Source organism: Chroicocephalus ridibundus, chromosome 3 (genome assembly GCF_963924245.1).
Source record: "Chroicocephalus ridibundus chromosome 3, bChrRid1.1, whole genome shotgun sequence".
NCBI lineage: Eukaryota > Metazoa > Chordata > Aves > Charadriiformes > Laridae > Chroicocephalus > Chroicocephalus ridibundus.
The window spans coordinates 91499560-91518559 of NC_086286.1; the positions used below are offsets into that span (position 1 = coordinate 91499560).

A 19000-nucleotide genomic window follows, 5' to 3' on the forward strand; every position below is an offset into this window, starting at 1 on the left:
GAATCTTCACTTAACTCAGTATTATTCTAAGTCAAGAAAGAACCTAATAAAACGTATGACCAACTAGTGAACTTCTTGATTGTTTTATGAATGGGATATTTTAATTGCTTTTGTCTTTTTTAATGAACAGGTATTGCAATATTGGTTTGGATTTGCATTTCCGCAGTTCTGTATCTGTGTGCAAACAAAACTGTTAGCTAGCTCTGGTACTTACAGTTAATCTGCATCAGTTCTGACATCAGGTTCAGACACTTTTTTTTGTGTTCCTATTTAAGATTGCAAAGGTATGTGAAAAAACTTGTCTTTATCAGAGAAGTATCTTACTAATGTATTTTTTTTTTTTGTATGCACCCATATTATAAGTTTCTTTGTAGTTGCTTGTGTTGTTGAGATTATTCTGGTATGCACATGGGCCAGTGCAGTACCCTATGGACGCAGTAATTGGATTGTTAGTGGTATAGTTGTGTCAGCTGGGCACTATGATAGACCTGTGGTAAGAAACTTGCCTCTTTAAGATGTTCTGACATAGCACTAGGCTGTCACATTACAGGGTCGCTTCCAGCTCTGGAGGTAGCTCTGCTGCTTGTTCCTGGATATTTGTACCCACATCAACTCTGTGGTGCAGACGTAAGTGCACACACAGCAGGGTTATGTTATGTATGAGATTGTGTCAGGTTTCCTGACGCAGCAGAGCGGTAATGGCCTGTTTGGTTTTGTTAATATGTTTTCAGAGATCTTCCATAATATCTCCAACTTTCTCTGTTGTTTCACGTAGCTGCCTGCCTTCATGCTTATGTGCACTTACAGCAATTTCTAGGACAAGCTTGTTTGGTATCTTCCAATGGCTGAAATCATCTATAGCGTATGCCAGTGTGATAGTATTTCTAGTGTCTTGAATTGTAATATGGTCAAATAAATGTTCTTTCTTTGGAATCAAAGGCAGTACCACTGCAGAGTCTAACCACATTAAATAGCTTTCCCTGTGGAGTATGCCTTGCTTCACTTTTTTTTTTTTTTGTTTATCGAATTTTGAATGTTTTCTGGTGTTTGTGGTGAACTAACAAGTGTATGTGGTGAGTCTCTTATCTGTCTGATTATTTTGAAGATGAATTATCTAACTACATAAACAGTCTTTTAGAATTTAAAGGTTCTTCAAAGTAGTGTAGCAAAGGTCCTTTAAATGAACAATGTGTGGAATGGCACATAATGTTTTTGGGGTATGTTGTCTTTTCTAGGTTATCTGCTGGATCCGAATGGAGAAAAATGTATAACTGCACCTCGCCAAGTTTCTGCTCTACATCATAAAGATATCTCTGTGTCCTTGGTCTCTGCAAGCGATGGTGCTACAGTATGCGTTACTGAAAGAGGAGATATTTATTTGCTTGCAGACTATCAGTGCAAAAAGATGGCTTCGAAGTATGTATTAAATTTCTAATTTGTCATGAAGCACAAATAGGTGAAGATTTCACTCTAGTCTTACACTTGCAAGCTATTAGAAAGGTTTTTGTGCATAAAGTAGAGATGATACAGTGCTCCCCTGAGTTTTCTTTATTTGCAGTTCTTTCATATGAACTGTGGCTATCTCTTTTGTTTATTTGGTTTTGTTATTACATGAGGCTAAGGTGCCACGTGCTGTATACCAAAGATATTTTAAAAAAACCCCAACATACTAAGAGGAAATATTTTGTGCCATAAGTTTAAAAATATTGAAACTGGTATTTTTTTGTTCATCTATTAGCCTGAATTTGTATACATGCACCTTGCTAGAAGCATTAAAGATCTTCTGTTCTATTTAGTTATGTGGTTATGATTTGGAATCATTAATTTGGGGTCTGAATTTGATAATTACTGTGGGGATATGGTATGTTATAAAGGGTAATTTATGTTGCAAGGGGGAACTTAGGACATCATCTGGTCCATGTGCTAAAACCTGAATGTAAAACTTGTTGAAGAAACTGGGCCCATGACTCATAAATCAAGGAAATGATTTGATCCCATTTTGTTTTACTTAGCTTGCAATAACAGATCAGAAGAGGTAATTAGCATTTTTGAGCAGTTAACTCCCAGTTAGCTGTTCAGCTTCAGACTTCAAATTCTAGCAGTATTTATTGACATGTTATAGTTTAATGATTATTTTATACTTAATTTTCTGCATGATTTTAAGTGAAGAGGCTGGCACTTGGAGAAACTTAATGCCATATATTCTGTGCTTGCGCTAAGAAACTGAAAAGAGATGACTTGCATGTTTTTGATCAGGTTAAAAAAACAAAACCCACCAAAAACCTGAGAAACAGCCTACTGGGATAGGATAGGTCATTTAATACAAACAGCTAAATTAAATTTATACAACTATAACTTTTGTAATGCTGGAGATCAAAGCCAAATCATATGCTGATTTTCATTTATGGAATTTGTGAAGAACCTGTGGATGTTGTGACTTACTTAAAAGCAAAGCAAAAATTACAATCTACTAATAGTATTTATTGGCAGTTATGTTAGCAATACCAATGGGGAGAAACTAAACTCCAGCAATTTTTTCGTGTCACTACCTCATCTATTTTTTTTACTGCCTTTCCAAATGAAAAAGGTAACTCTGTCACAGAATCAACATCAATACACAATGAAGAAATACTAATTTAGCCTTTTGTGTTCTTTCAGACAACTGAACCTTAAAAAAGTTCTTGTTAATGGTGGATATTTGGAATATAAGGTAGATACCCAGCATCTTAAAGAAAACGGGGGTCAGAAGATTTGCATTCTAGCACTGGATGAAGCTGGAAGAGTAAGTTGTGTCCCTAGAAATCGTAATTATATAGCAAGTTGCATACTGATTAATGAAACTTTAAACGTAAGAAGTTGACATGACAAAATCATGCATAGATAATACCCAGTTTGTTTCTGTAGAGCTGTTAGTGATTTTTTTTTTTAAAGGGCTATGGGAAGGCTACCAAAGTAATATACTGTGGTTTATATTTAAATCTGTGAACATTTAATAGCTTTTCAGTTAAGGTGTGAACTTCTTTACTTTTACATAGATAAGTGGTTATATAGTGTATGTGGCGTGTTGGTTTTTTTGCTTGGTTTTTCTTTCCCCATCTCTTCTTGCACTCCACCTACCCGGTCACCTTTACGCCCTCCAGAAATAGTGTAAGAAATTGTCTTTGGACTTGAAAGTTTTAGAGCCTTTGCTGAAAAAGCAGCTGTTCTGTGGATGAGGTGTCCCCTTTATTATTGAAAAGTTGCAGCTAAACCTGGTGAATGGCTTAGTATTTATAGTTAAGTGTAGACTCTGTGTTGACTTAAAACTGGAATACTATGGCCGATTTATTGTTTCCTTCCCTCATTCTTTCATAGAGCAACAGTTTATAGGACCCTTCAAGCCGCCAGCCTTTTCCAGATCTGCTCACCAGGCTATCTAATCCTTCAGTGCCATCTAGTGGTGTTTACAAAAAGGTTTTGTTACTGAAATAATGCCTTCTTAAAGAATGTTAAAAACTGAGCTTGTATATCAAAATAGGGAGGAGTGTGGGTATTTCCTTTTCTTTCCTTGCATTTAACTGAATTATGTTTTGGGATGATCTTATCTGTTTATTAGGTCATTTGTTGTCTCGGAGATTATAAACTTCTAGTTCAGTATTTGTTCATGTGAGGTTTAGCCTCTAGCATCTGTAGTATTGGTAGTGCCCCTTCAACATCTTTAGGACACTGCTTTAGCAGTAACTAACTACGTTGTCTTCCCGCATCAGTTAGGCATTATGAAGTTACTGAGTGAGGAGAAGGATAGGGTCTTAATACTTCTGTTTCCTGACTCAGCACTTCCTGATCTGGCTTGATCGTACTCTTTTTTTAAGAGAGTACTGTTTAGCCTGGAAAAGAGACAGCTCAAGGGGGATCTTATCAATGTATATACATACTTGAAGGGAAGATGTAAAGAAGATGGAGCCAGGCTCTTCTCAGTGGTGCTCGGTGACAGAACCAGAGGCAATGGGCACAAACTGAAACAAAGGAGGCTCTAGTCTGAATATCAGCGAGCACCTTTTCACTGTGGGGGTGAATGAGCACTGGCATAGGTTACCCATGGAAGATATGGAGTCTGCATCCTTGGAGATATTCAAAAGTTGTCTGGTCGTGATCTTGGGCAACTGGCTCTGGGTGGCCCTGCTTGTGCAAGGGGTTGGACTAGATAACCTCCAGAGGTCCTTTCTAACCTCAACCGTTCTGTGATTCTGTAGGGCTCAAGACAGGGGCAAGGAAATGGGTTACTCAAATTATTTTGTCCCCTCCTTATTTAGGTGTTAACAGACCTGTGCAGGCCCTTCAGTGGGAGAAGATGAAAGAGCGACTTTAGTGCCGCTAATGCCCCATGTGGGCTTTACTTTGTTGCTTCATGCTCTCTTCTTTCAGACATCTGCAGTATACCTTGTTGGGGTCTTCCTGTGCATGCATTTCTTCACATTTCTGTGAAATGTTTTGAAGTTGTGTTTGGTCGTGATCTCCATTCCAAAACCTTGGCTGGTACAGAAAAAGTTGAGATTTTTGTCAAACAATTAAGAGGAAATGGTTTACGTTTTTGGTGTGCTAGCTTTGAATTTTGTCTAATTTATAAGCAAACCAGTTGGACAAATCTGTAAATTAAGAACTAGATTAAACTTATTTCTTGGCATGATGACAGCTTTTGCTGTCCTTGATGAAATGTCAGTAAACACTGTCCTATAGATGATTGCTATGAAGATGTTTGAATATTCAGAGCAGCTTTTCAAATGCCCTTCATGGGCAAATGGATCTTGATATCATAATAGATTTTTCCCTGGTTTACTTGTGAGTTCTTTGTAATAGATGCTCTCAACACTTTAGGATATAATTTTGGAGAATGTCTTTCTCCTTTTATATGCAACTTTGAGATGGCATGTTCTTGTGTTTAAAAAAGCAGTATGTAATATAAAACTGCTTTTGTATGGTAACAAGACTTCCCCTTTCTCTGAAAAAATGATATTTTAGGTGTTTTGCTGGAAGTCATCTAACAACTCCATGAAACAGTGTCGTTGGGTGTATGGCCGGCAAGTCTTCATGTCCGATGTTGCTTTAAATAGGAATGAAATAATGTTTGTCACACAGGATGGTGAAGCCTTTACAGGGAAGTGGCTGGAAGAAGGGAAGAAAGTCTCAGAAAAGAAAGGTTAGCTATGACTTCTTAATCGTTTTTAAGTACTTCAAATCAATATGAAAGTTTAATCTTATCTTTACAGTCTCAGTCTCTAATGTGGTGAGTCTTTTTTCTTTCCTCTGTGGCTTACAGTTAGCAGCATTGACCACTACTGTTCTCTTTCCTCGGTAATACTAAGATTTACTTGCTTTGCAGCCTTCAGCTAACCTTCAGGTGGAGATGGCCAGGAACAAAAATACTTCTGAAGAGTAATAGTAGCACAAAGGTCCGGTGTAATGTTCTTGTCGCATATTAGATGACCAGACCTAAGAGACTGGCATTGAATAAAAGAAGGAGCATGTACTTGCAGTACTAAGTCTGTGAAACCTTATCGTGTTACCAAACCCTTATGTGTGCATAATACAGGGTCCAGAGCAATTTCTGCCTTATTAACTTGGCCCATGTTGCTGAGAGTAGGTCCTGATGGATTGTTTTTCTGTGAGGAAGATACCTGTCTACTGCAGGACAAGATTTTAATTGAAACCGTCAGTTCTATTCATGTAGGGCTCTTAAAACTCTATGGACAGAAATGGATTTATTTCCAATCTGGGGCGTATTTGAACTTATAGCATTATGTTGTAGTTCTACTTCCTTTGATACAGAGATTCTATCTTCAGTTTTATCAGTCCATTTTTGCATTCTTTCACAGAAAAAAAATAATCTTTCCTCTTGCTCAATCCAGAGTTGCATACTAGTTTTACTCTGTTGCTACTTTCTTTTATTTTACACGTCACATACTAGTTCCCTCATTACAGAGGCACCAAACGCATCTCCTTTCTGCACTATTTGTCCTGGTGCTGGTATGTGTCTGTAGGCAGTCGTCTTTTTTTTTTTTTTATGCTTATTGCTCTTCTTTTTTTACTTGTTCATCACTGATCTGTGATGGAGAACTTCTGGTTTTTCGAAAGACTTTAATGAATGTGGTGAATGGTACGCATGTATTCAGTTATCCAGTTCTTGAAAAACAGTCCAGTATTTGGAGAATATCACATTTTTTCAATAGTATTTTTTTAGTTTGGGTATAATTTAAACAGGTGTAATATGAAGTCTGAAGGCAATTGTATTATATCTGCTGTAATTGACATGACAGGAAAAGATAATCTCGCACAACTTGTTTCATTCCACAAGAGGTTGCATTGAATATTAGGTGGAGTGTTTTCCCTTACACGAAGAAGTCGCAAAACACTTCCACAAGAAGTTCTGGATAAAGACTGTCTTACATGTAATGTAAAGGCTTATTCTTAAAATGTCTTACTGTATTTCAGCTAAGCGAGCTGAAATCTTCAGCACAACTTAGCCTTATTCAGTGACTCCATCAATGGATTTACAGATGTCATAAATCTTGCCTTTTTGTTATATCAGTTGTGTTTTAATTAGCTGGACGTTTCTTGCTTTTTCTCAATTTTTTTTTTTAATTTATCAGAACTTGTATCAAGCCTTCAGAATTCTTCATGTGATGTGTCTTGTGAACATGATGCAAACAGCGTGTATGAAAGAATTCGACTTCAGAAGCTTACTTTTGTCCACCGAGCTGTTAGTATTGCCACCGATCCTAATGGCTGCAATTTTGCTGTTTTACAGTCAGATCCTAAAACAAGGTATATTTCAAATATCAACAACTGCAATTTTTCTCTTTTTTTTGTGTATGTTATTGCAGTTAAATCATTCTGCTTTTCAAAACCACTTTTTGGCTCATAATAGAAGTCACAGTAAACTTGGTTATCCATACTGCTGGAGAAAAGCACTTGCTAGTAAACAACTGTGTTGAAGTTACTCAAAGACCTCAGCTTATATGTTTGCATAATTACTATAGATAGTCTTGATGTTTTATCTAGAGTATTTAAGGCAAACATTTGCAATGTATTTCTTAACACACTCTGAGCTCTAAATACTGCAGAGATTCACACCTTCAGTAATCACCAATGATCGTTTTCAAATAAAAGTGAAAAGTGGATCTTTCTTTGTTTGGAAAAAAAGTTTAAAATAAAATGAATGAGTACTGAACTATGTTCCTTGCACTCTCGCTATAGTTTCTAATATATCTGATAAATAAGTATTTTCTTTTCTTTCTTACTGCTTTGGATTGTAATATGAAATACAGCAAATGTTTCTGTGTTTTCTTGTTGGAAAAATTAGTTGAAGATAAGATAGTTCTGATAATACATATTTACTGCCTACATTATAAAGACAAAATACTATAATTGATAATCTGAAGCTAGACATATCTTACATATGTGGTTTAATTGCCTAAATACCATATTATTAGTTTGTTTTGTAAAGAATAGGACAAAAAATGTTGAGTAATCAACCAATGTAAGAAAAAAAAAAAAAAAAAAACAAACAAGCCAAATCACTAAACATGCTATGTAAAATTTATGGAGCTTGTAAATAGTGGGGTTTTTGATGGATTTCATTTTGTTCCAGTCTCTATGAAATTCCAAGTGTGTCATTATCAAGTTTTGGAGAGGATTTTGGCAAACTGTTAGATGAAACAGATGAAATGGACAGCATCCATGATGTGACTTTTCAGATTGGCACAAGAACTTACCCTGTGCACAAATACATCTTGGCTGTACGCTCCGAATTCTTCAAGAAGCTGTTTGTTTCCAGTGACAACCAGCTAGACACTCCAGACGTCTACCGTAAAGATGAAGATGCTGTTGGATGTGATCTTTATGTAATAGAGAAAGTTCATCCAGATCTGTTTGCGTATCTTCTGCAGTTCATATACACTGATACTTGTGATCTTCTGACTCACGGTTACAAACCAAAAATCCTGCATAAAGGAAAATCGGAAGAATATCAAGATACTTTAATTTCTAACCTGAGCAAAATGAGTTTTGATGAAAATGTTAATGGAAAGTCTGCATTTGAGATTTATAGAAATAATCAAGTGCAAGTTATAAATGAAAAACAGAAGAGCAAATCTAAAAAAGGCAAAGTTGTTGGTGAAGAAGCTAACCTCATAAAAATGTTGCAAAGTGCTGCAAGGAAGTTTGGACTCAGCAATTTAAGTGGCAGGTAGGTGAGAAGAAACGCATTTATATTCTGGGAAGCTCTTCACAGAGTGTTTTTATGTAGGCTGATATGACTTTAGTTGTTATTAAAGTAGAAGGCTAGTTGGGGTTGATAAGTTTGCCTTTTTTTATTGCTTTTATTGTTTGTAAGTATAAAAGTCTACAGCACACACCATGCCATCTCTTTAAAGCAGCATCAGTTTGTTTTGATGCTCTTCGCTAAGAGAAAGCATGTATGACTTTTTTGCATAATGTCAGAAGCAGACTTTCGTAGCATGATTATGTACTTAAAACACCATTTTTCAATAGGCTTCTATATGATGAAATGTGCTGTTGGCCTTTATTGTCTCCTAGAAACTCTTGGACATTTGTATTTAAAATATCTGTCCTGTGTGTCTTTTAAGGCATGAGCTCTCTGAGACTTGACATCTGATGCAAACTATCTGACTTTCCAGAACGACTGTAATAAAATGTCAATTCTTGTTTTGTTAGAGACAGCTGATCTAACTGAGTCTTGGGTTGATGAATTTCTATGCTGTGGTCTGTAGTCTACCGTTTCTTTTTTTCCATTGACAACGAACATATTCAGTGTAAAACTACACACTGCAAAGTTAAATTCTTTTTTAACTGATGCATTTTTAATGTTAACTTGATGAGACTAACGAAATTGAGACCAAATTACTGTAATACTCGGGTTTTTGGGTTTTTTTCTGCATTTGTCTTTTCCTTTCAAAGGAGGGTAGTTTTCTTCACTGTGTTTTTCCAAACACTAAAATTAATCAGCAGAGGTGTGAAGCTGCTGCTAAAACTGAATTCCCAAGTAAAATTTCCATGTTAAAGCACTTTCCTTTTGAAAGTGTATTGATTTGTAATCCACCAGCAGCAGTCCTGTGTCTTTACCATCCCATTCATAAGCTTCCTTTGATGAATTAGGGTGCTAAAGAAGCTTGTGGTGAAACACGCATCTCTTCCAAACCAGTCTTTGCTCAGATAACTGACTGGTAGCAGTATATGTAAACTCCTAGGTTTTTGACCCTGTGATGATGGACCTAACTGTAGCAGTATAGCTTTCATCTAAGATAATAAATAAGGTAGCTAAGATCTGGAAAGAATGTCAGTTACACTTTGCATCTGCAGTGAAGACTTTCAAGTGATAACTGTGCTTTTCAGGTTTTCTGTGATGAATGATTTTGATACTTTTTCATATTCACAGTATGAGCCTGCTGAAGTGCTGTTACTTTGTGAAACTGTTCTTCTTAATGGTTTGAACTGTGTACTAATTGTATTACTTATTGCTAATGTTAATGATTTGCAGGTTGGATGGAGTCAGGTTAGAAAACGGAAAAATTAACGTTGTCAACAAGAAGAATGGGAACAAACCGAAGTTACATCAGAAGAAATGGTAAACTTTTAAAATCAAGCTTCCCCTACCCCCACCATTTTCCTCTTAGGTCATCTCTTTATCTGTTAAGTGTAGGCTACTGTTGATCAGCTGTATTTTAACTTCTGGTGTACACTTGTCTCTTTCACAGTAACTCATGTTTTAAGGTCTCTGTAGACGCTTATAGGCTGATCTATGAATTAATAATCTCTGATAGATTGTGTATGGTGTGGTTTTGGCTCTCTTGCCATATCTTAATGTGTTCTGTGGATTAACTGAGTCATAGAATACTAATGCCAGGAGAAATGTTGTGTGTAATCCAGTCAAAAGCAGTTTGACTTTTGCAAATATGCTTGCTGTGACAGTAAGACTACATGGATTGGAAATAAGTAAATGTATAATATTTTTTCTAATTAAGAAAATCTCTGGAATATCTTTCAACAGAAAAATTCTTTACGCTTTTATCAAAGTGATACTTGGTTTTTAATTTCATTGGTGTGATTGAGTTATACTCAAAGGCTTGAATTGTCTATTTACATAGTAAAAGCTATATTGCACAGAAGTAGTGTTTTCACTGAATTTGGATTACTTCATTCTCAAAATGCATTATCAAAGCTTATAGTAGCTACTAATGTAAAAGAAATAACTAAATTAACATAGAATGTTTAAGATTGACTAAAATTAGACATAATTAATTTATTCGGTCATATCAGTTTTGAAACAGTAATTGACTGTTTTGAAGGAAATACTTCAGATAATTTTTTTTGTCCAAAGTTGAGCTCTCAAAATTCTATCTCTTGAAACTATTGTGCCTGTACTTCTAAGTTAGTTTTATATGATATTTTTAAAGTTTATGTGTGTTTTTATTTTAAAGGATAAATCCTAATTTGCTGAAGTAAGCATTTACTTGTAGAGTTTACAACTTGTTGCTCTTCTGAATAGTCTCAGTTCTGATCATATTAAATCTCTCCTAGTTCATACCTCTGCGATGTGACACTGAAGTCTTTAGATGGAAAGGAATTCCCATGTCATAAGTGTGTACTTTGTGCAAGACTTGGTATGTCTGTGTATTTTTATAGATATATATACACACATATAAAATATAAGTCGTATTGTGTTTTTAATTGAAACTTTATTGCATCGTGAACTGAAATGCCTTTCTTTACAGATTATTTTCACAGCATGTTAAGCAGCTCCTGGATTGAGGTAAGCTTGCTAATAAACATGTGTGGTAGTATGTTTTGTTGCATCAAATAAGTGACAGCTTTTCAGTTTTTCCTAGAATTGCATATCCTAGGGAAAAGGAAAGGCTGGATTTTTTTGGATCCTGTTTGCAAGAAAAAAAATCCGCACATTTTTGGTTATTCTATATTTGTACTATTGAGATTGTGAATTAAATGAGAGTAGTAAAAGTAATAATATACATCAAAGGAAATTAAATTATTACTTTTGTTTTAGAGGCTTATTTTGAGCTAGTTCATGAATTTATAAAAGCTGCTGAGCTGTTCTTATTGGATACTGCTTTGGATGAATTTTCATTTTCTTTCTGTAAAAGATAATTTAAATAATATGCATTATGGAATAGCTTTTCATACATACTGAGTGAAATATACAGCAGAATGGAGAGTCACTGTGTAGAATCTCTAGTTGACTTTTACCGTTAATAAATATCAGGGACTATTCCTATTAGTCACCATCTACTGCTTCAAAAGGTGTGGATCTTTTATTTGTCTTGGTTCCTATTTGTGTGTCAATGCCCTGGTTGTTCCTGGACATTGTAATTTCACTAACTGCCTCAAAGTATCTGAATACTATTGAGAATGCTTATTGAAAGAGAGGAGAGGTGTAAATGGAGAAGCATTTTTCAGAGACTTAAGAGCTGAAGCAGCGTGCAAGAGTTTTCTCAACTTTCATAGCTTTTTGGCAATACGTAAATCTAAGAAACTAGCAAAGTACTGGCAGTTCTCTTCTGCTGTGTAACAGAACTTTACCTGTCCTCTAAGTTACTGTGCTGCCTTTTCCTCAGTCATCCCTGAAGAAACATATCTGAAACACTGTGAGACAAGGGATTGATTGATTATTTTTTCTGAAGTGTTGAATGTCTGTTTGTATCGGTGAATTCTGTATAAGTTGTATGTAGTTCATAAATTATTATTTCATAAGTAAATCTAAATCATACTAAATTCATAAGTAAATATTTTGTGAATCAAGTGCTCTAGGTGTTGTATAAAAATCTTAATGTCTGTAAGAGGTTTTTAAATTTCATACAGGGAATATGTCAGTACCAGTAGCATGTTCTACAGCAAAAGAAATTTTTGTATAAAGCTTTGCTTCAGTACCACCCGAAATAAACCAAAGTTGTTAAGTAGTGACGTTGCATAAACTTGAATGGTGACAAACAGGTGGTTTAATGGGTAACGTTTACTTATACAAAAGCTTTACCTTAATGGTTAAGATGGTTCTTCAAATGGAGGGTTTGCCGAGGACCTTGTTTTCTGAGGGATTAACAGTAGTGGCTACTTTCATTCTATTCTTGCATGGGAACTTGTGATTTCACTAGATCTTTTGCCTTGAAAGGAAAGCAGTTCAGTACTTTCATGGGGGATTCTTGTTCTACTCTTAAATGATTGTGGGTAAAGTAATATAATCAGGAAAGATTGTTAGAGAAGAGCTCAAACTGATGAAACACTGAATTGTTTCATGGATATTTATTCAGAAGTTTGGGCAGATTTTAATTGTTCTGCTACAATCAATTATTAATTTAAGAACTTGAAAAGATTTTGTCCAAATGCTTAAATAATTGCTTAAGTTTGAAAATGTGACCCTCAGTCTGAGTCATTTGCTAAATAATTGCTGTCTTAATTTTGTATTTTATTCCAAGTAGTCAGCTTCTTTTTTTGTTTGTGTTTTTTTCTCTTTTTTTAAAATCCTTTTGCCTTTTAGGCTTCCTGTTGTTCAGCTCTGGAAATGCCAATCCATTCTGACATACTGCAGATAATTGTAGATTACCTGTATACAGATGAAGCTCTTGCGATAAAAGGTGCCATTAATATATTTTCAACTCAACTGTAACTCCTGCAATTTTGATATTTTTAAAATAGAAAGTGAATACTTAATATGCTTGTGTTGAAGTTTTATGTAGAAAATCCAAATTTTTGTGATGCTTGCTTTAGATTTTGAGGTGATGGCTGTACCCCAGGCCTTTTGGTACCTTTTCTTTAGTTTGTCAAACTGTAATTTTCCTTTTTCCCTCCTTCTCTTGCTTCAAAAAGTGACTGCTTTTGCTCTTCTAAGCTATTCCTTGCGCTGCGAAAATCCAGTCACAATTTGCAAACCCATTACATTTGTCTTTTGGTAAAATCTCATTAAAGCTGTATGTGTTAGAGTTGCTTTGACTTGCCCACAGTGTTTATATGATGCTTTGTTTTCCAGATTCTCAAAATGTGGAATTCATATGTAATGTTCTTGTGGTAGCAGATCAACTTCTTATATCCAGACTCAAAGAAATCTGTGAAGTAGCCATTGCAGAAAAACGTGAGTTCTTCCACTTGCATTATAAAGGGTTAGAGAATAAAAAAGGCTTTTTCTTTTTTTAAGATGTTAACATTCTTGCCTATTACAGCACAGAATTACTTGGTTATATTCCTTTGCTCTAATTAGCTTTTGCTGTTCATTGCATGGCTGTTAACAATTGCTTCTTTAGTCTGGGTGATGTTCTAGGTTAGCATAGTTTTACATTTCTTAAGCATGGTTGTCTTCATCTTGCACTCTTTAATAAACAAAAAAGGCAAAAGGCAAAAAAGAACCCCACCACAAATCACTACAACAAATAAACCAAACTTTTATAAAACCTTTATTTCATTGAATTCAAACTTCTTGTCTTTAAAACATGATGAAATGTATTCTGTGTTCCTATTTCTGTCCTCGTATTTGGTTCTAGTAGTCCTTCTGTTGTTTGTTTGACACTGTGCCACTTCTATATGACTGTGAAGGTCTGTGTCTTCTAGAAAACACTAAGTGTCTTTGCTTACCTTCATACAAGAAGTCAGCATATGATTTTTTTGCTTGGGATTTCTTACTGGCTTCCATTTTTCTCTTTCTCTCCCCCTCCACTCCCCTCTTTTTTTAATTCCTCCCTGCTAAGGGAATATTTGGAGCTTTAAGAACTGTTTATGCTGTATATGAAACTTGCTATTTTTAACTTTCTTTTCGCCCTTTGTTTTGGGCTGCCGAGTTTCAATATATTGAAACTGTTAACGTTTGTAGATAGGGCCTTTCTGTTTCTGTGAAGCATCCATTGCATTCAAGCTGCTACGAAGTTATGTGGAGCTTTCTGTAGTTTATGGCCATTTGACCATTAGCATTTTTTCTAGGAATGGAGAAGTATACGGTATGTTTCAATAACAAGGTCACGCTGTGCAATGTGTTAAAAACTGCTGCATGATACTGCAGCATGTTATCCAGTTTAGTTTGTTGTTTTTCTTCTTTGCAGTTACTTTAAAGAATGCTGCCGAGCTGTTGGAGTTCTCAGCAATGTATAATGCTGAACAGTTAAAACTGTCCTGCTTGCAGTTCATAGGGCTCAATATGGCAGCTTTGCTTGAAGCAAGGTAAGGAGGAATGCAAACGTCTTCATGTACTAGCTGTTAAATTCAAACATCCCAAAAAGGCAAAAGGGTTGGAAGAACTAATAGAAGCAGTTAAATCGTCAAATGCAACTGAATGTTGCAAGTTTAAAGGGAGGCTCTTTTTTTCCAAACAGGGAGAGAGAAACTAGTTAACTATCTGTACATACTGTACCAGTTCTACGGTACAAAACCTTACGTTACAATTTCTCATGAAGAGCTTGAATTAAGCAGAAGAAACTCTTGAATTCAGTGGGCTTTGAAATTATGTCTAATCTTGTTTGGGTTTTTTATATTGTTTTTGAAGATGCATAAAACTGATGTTTTTTTATTGTTTGGTTTTTCCTTTTTTTTCTTTTAAAGACATGATATTAATATGCAAACTGAATTTATTGTAAGTAGGTTTATTATAGCTGGTGCATTTTCAAAAGAGGATGGGCCTGCCTTTCCGGTCTCTTTGCTTTCATTGTCTGCAGTGTGGGCTGAACAAATTAATTGATTACTTTTGCTTTCCACAATGATTCATCTAGTGTTCTAAGAAGTTGAAGGTGTGCTCTGGCCTTCCTTCTCTTGATATATTTGGACAGGGCTTCAGGTTGCTTCTAGAATACATATCATCTTCTCAGAGCAAGCCTTATCAGCACTGATGGAACCTATTTTCTAGCAAAGTCTTAAACCCACCCAAAACCCCAAAAAACCCAACCAACCAAGAAAACCCAATTCATTTCTATGATTGGTCCCCTCTGTCCACTCCTAGGCTTTTCGTCATGCTTCCTTTTATCTATAGAACTTCTTAGACATCCGAGCTAGTTCAGAATGCCAGCACTTCATTGCTATGTCACGCAACTGCTCCGCTTGTATCACAGTTATGGGAATCCATTCATACAAACAATTTTCCTCTTCACATCTTTATAAACATTTGGAGAGGAGGGTAAAAATTTTTTAACGTTATCTTAGGTATTATTCTGAATTCAGGTTTGTTTCATCTTAAGCCTGGAAAGGACATGCAATATTCTTACTACAGTTAAGACTGTATCTGCATTTTAGTGAAAATCTGAAAATGTCATTATTGGATAGAAAGATTTTTAATCTGAGACAGATAGAATTTAGTCATGACAGCTTTGGGCAAGGAGAGTGGCTTAAGGGGGCAAGACAGTTCTGATGAGTAAAGTTTGTTGCGGTAGTATTATTTTTTGCAATTAATATCAAGGAATGTTGTGTCTGAGTTTTATAGAAGAATTTACATAGACTTGGAGTGTTAAGATACATGTCAGGAAGACTTGAATGTATGTAGAAATAGGTAAAGTAATGACCAGTTTGTGGTAACTTAACTATCTAGGTCTATGTTGGCTGTGGCCTCAAGTAAAAGTTGGGCTATCTGGAAAGGTTGTTGGTGTAATCCTGCTTTACAACAAGGGCATTGACTAGTTTATATTTTGTGTTTGTGTTCTTCCTTCTGACTCTGTGACCACAATGAATAGGTAATAATGTAGGTGATATTCATCTAAAAAGTTAATTTGAATTTTTCATTAATGTGATTTTTTTTTTTTAAGCTGGTAAAATAAATTTGTATTTATTTTTTTAGGACTCTGGATGTATTAAGTGATGAAGTTGTAAAGGATCTTTCTGTTTATTACAGGAAAATGGTAAGTGGTACAACTTGAGTGTAAGCTGACTAGGTTTAAAATGAGAACGGATGGGTAATAAATACATACCTGCAGGGTCTGTAGATGACAGGCTGCATGTGGAACATCTGACTCAAAAGCTAAGGTTAGCTACTGCTATTATCGCTCTCCTGGAGCTCATATTTCATTATTCACTATCCACTGCTGTAACAGTATTGTGGCCTTTAAATTAAGTAATTATACAAATTAAACATATTAATGTTCTGTAATTAACAATTGTTGCATGAAAAAACAAAGCAAAACCTGTGGAAAAGAGCATCTATTACTTAGGAGAAAGTAAATGGGAGTTCTCCAGTGTAAAGTTCAGGGTGATCATATAGATCTTAAAAGCACTAAGAAAAAGAATGTGAAAGCTGTACTTTATGCAAAGGGAAAAACCAAGGCACATTATAATCCAGTCGTCTTCAACTGTACAATAGTAAAAGATGAATGTTTGCAAAACCTTGAAACATTTTTTTTGTCATGAGTTACAGGCAGCTGAAATGTATGCATTCTGAGTCTGTTACTTAAAGTAATTCTCCTTCTGTTTTGCTTAAAGATGTAATTTAAGTTTATAAGCTGGTTAAATAATTACTTGATCTGTAAAAGTATTTCAAATGACAGTTGGTTTTGGTCCTTTTACAAGAGATCATATATTTGCTAGCATACAATTTAAGAGAAACTTAGTGTAACGGCATTTACAACTGCAGATTCCAGCTATGGTCAGGAGAGTAATTACTCCATATCCAGATGGACCTGATATAAGTTCTTTTGAGCCTGAGGAAGGAGAGAACTTTGTCTTTTTAAGGGAAGAAATGAATACAGAACAAAACTCTCAGTAAGTATCTATTTTTTGTCAACGTTTTTAACGAGGTGAGATGTATATGACATTTATCCCCCTTTACATGGTGCCTGACTCTGTTTGGATTCAGAATTGAATTCCTAAGAAATAGGAGAAATGGAGATTTCAAAGACTGTTCTCAGTTCCCTTAAGTATTTTAAAATGTTGCAGAACTGCAGTGGAGCACTTTTTTCAATTTATAAATAGCATGTAAGTAAAGGTAGCAAAACAAGCATGCACAGTAGTATTTGGGAGTTATGCATGTGATGAGAGTACCTGTGCATGTAGGAGGCCAGCTGTGGAGTTCATTGAACTTCACTGAACTAGGAGAAATCAAAAGAGAAAAAAACCCCAGACTTTAATGTACTATAGATTTGTGTGGAAAATTGTGATGATCTATGTTTCTTAATATTAGCAGAATTGTCATACAGAATGGGAAGTTTTGTAGTATGAGTTTTTAATCTGTCAGTTTAAAGTGGCTGCTGTCTGGCTGTAGTGTAACAAAACAAGCAACTTGTTTTTAAGAGGTGCTAGAAAATGTGATCCAAACAACTGTAGATCAGGTAGTTTGGTTTTGTGAACTTCTGGTATTCTGTCTGTGAACATTTGTTCTGAAGACATAGGGGTGAGAGCAATGCAGTCTGTAAAGTCTTGTCGTGCTGTTTTTCTCTGATAAGCAAATAATAGAATTACAACTGCTTTTTTTGGTACCATTTTTTAAACTGGAGAAATTGACTATGACATCACAACTATGAAAAGTTAATTTGATGGGATGACTTGGTAACATGCTTCCAACATGGATAGTGAAATATGATGTTACTGTGCAGATGAGACCTCACCTGCGTATTGCGTGTGCTGTTCTGACCACTTCTGTCAAGAAAAGTTATGCTAAATGAACTAGGACAGATAAGGACTCATAGCTCAAGGGAACTGGGAGACTATTTTGTATTAGACTTCAAGCCTTTCATGTTTTTAAAGACTTGACCGTAGCCTTTAGGGGATAGGGAAGTCCAAGGACTAACAAAACCCCCCCGACCGTTCTGAGGTTACAGTATTGATGCAGGAATGAATAAGTACGTATGTAGTGTAGTTATTCCACAGAAAGCTTCTCAAAGAAGCTTTTTGAAAATAGGGTTACTGTAGCTGTGACTCACATAACTCTGAGGTTCTAGTCTTGATAAAATGAAAGATGCCTTTTATTTGATTCCACTGTTCCTAATATAGATAGGAACAAGTGACATTCTGGTAACGTAACCATATACTTACTTTGTTGTAGAAGTACTATTATCTTGGTGGCAATATTTGTGTTGGGGAAAAATGAGACCAACTGTGGAGTTTGTTGAACTTCACTAATTTAGGAGAAATCAAGAGGGGGGGTAAAAAGTGGAGACTTGGATGTAGTTTCCTTTATGTCAGCTGCTGTGATGTGTAGCAGGTTTAATCTGACCTAGGTGGCAGCGCCAGCCTGTGCAGCTGCTGTATCTTCCACTGTCTCAGCAGAAGGCTTTGTGCAATGAAGTAGACCAGAGACTAGATCTGGACTGGAGAGAATTATTTTTCTCTTCCTCCTGGATTTTTCACCACCATCCCCACCCCCCCCCCCCCCCAATTGTGTACTAAATTGTTGTGCCAGTACATAAGCAGAGCAGGAACAAGCAGCAGGTGACAGCTGGTGGGACCAGGTATTACTGCTTGAAGTATAACCGCTTGACATTGACACTGATAGTTTTGAGGCTCAATTTCTTTGACTTGTATTCATCTTAAGTTTTTTTGTTTGTTTGTTTTCAATAGGGAAGCCCTTTTCAAAAGAGCAAAAACTAAGGCAAAAAAGAAACCACGAAAACGATCCGACAGCTCTGGAGGATACAATCTATCAGATATTATTCAGAGCCCAGCCTCTACAGGTCAGTGGGAAAGAGGTATAAAACCAGAACATAATGTTTAATATGCAATGCGATTTCTGTATTTCAGTAAGGGAATCTTGCAAAGATTATTTCTTTTCTAGTGAACACCATAGTTGAATTTGAATAGTGAATTCTTAAGTTTTGTTTAAAAGCGTGTGTGTCATATTAAGCTTGTGCCCAAAGTTCAGATTCTGTAAAAGCATGTATTTTATCAAATAAAGTTAATGGACAGTTTCCCATGTGGTTTTAATAAGTGGAACACTTCTGCTGCTGTGGTTTTGGGCTTTTTGTAGGTTTTTTTTTTTCTGGAATATATAAAAAAAAAAAAAAATTAGTCAGCGTTTATTGGAAAGATCATAGAATTC

General features: G+C 35.6%; 1 protein-coding gene across 3 annotated transcripts in view; it reads left to right on the forward strand.

The window, feature by feature from the left end:
- Positions 1-19000, forward strand: part of IBTK (inhibitor of Bruton tyrosine kinase) — a 62052-nt gene that overhangs the window by 18097 nt on the left and 24955 nt on the right. For all 3 annotated transcript variants that reach the window (XM_063330104.1, XM_063330103.1, XM_063330102.1), the window contains exons 8-21: positions 1236-1416; positions 2659-2782; positions 4999-5176; positions 6627-6801; positions 7628-8224; positions 9536-9622; positions 10576-10658; positions 10770-10807; positions 12545-12641; positions 13034-13135; positions 14094-14211; positions 15812-15872; positions 16601-16728; positions 18523-18635. In XM_063330104.1, the coding sequence (XP_063186174.1) occupies positions 1236-1416; positions 2659-2782; positions 4999-5176; positions 6627-6801; positions 7628-8224; positions 9536-9622; positions 10576-10658; positions 10770-10807; positions 12545-12641; positions 13034-13135; positions 14094-14211; positions 15812-15872; positions 16601-16728; positions 18523-18635 (2082 nt within the window). The remainder of the gene's footprint in view (positions 1-1235; positions 1417-2658; positions 2783-4998; positions 5177-6626; positions 6802-7627; positions 8225-9535; positions 9623-10575; positions 10659-10769; positions 10808-12544; positions 12642-13033; positions 13136-14093; positions 14212-15811; positions 15873-16600; positions 16729-18522; positions 18636-19000) is intronic.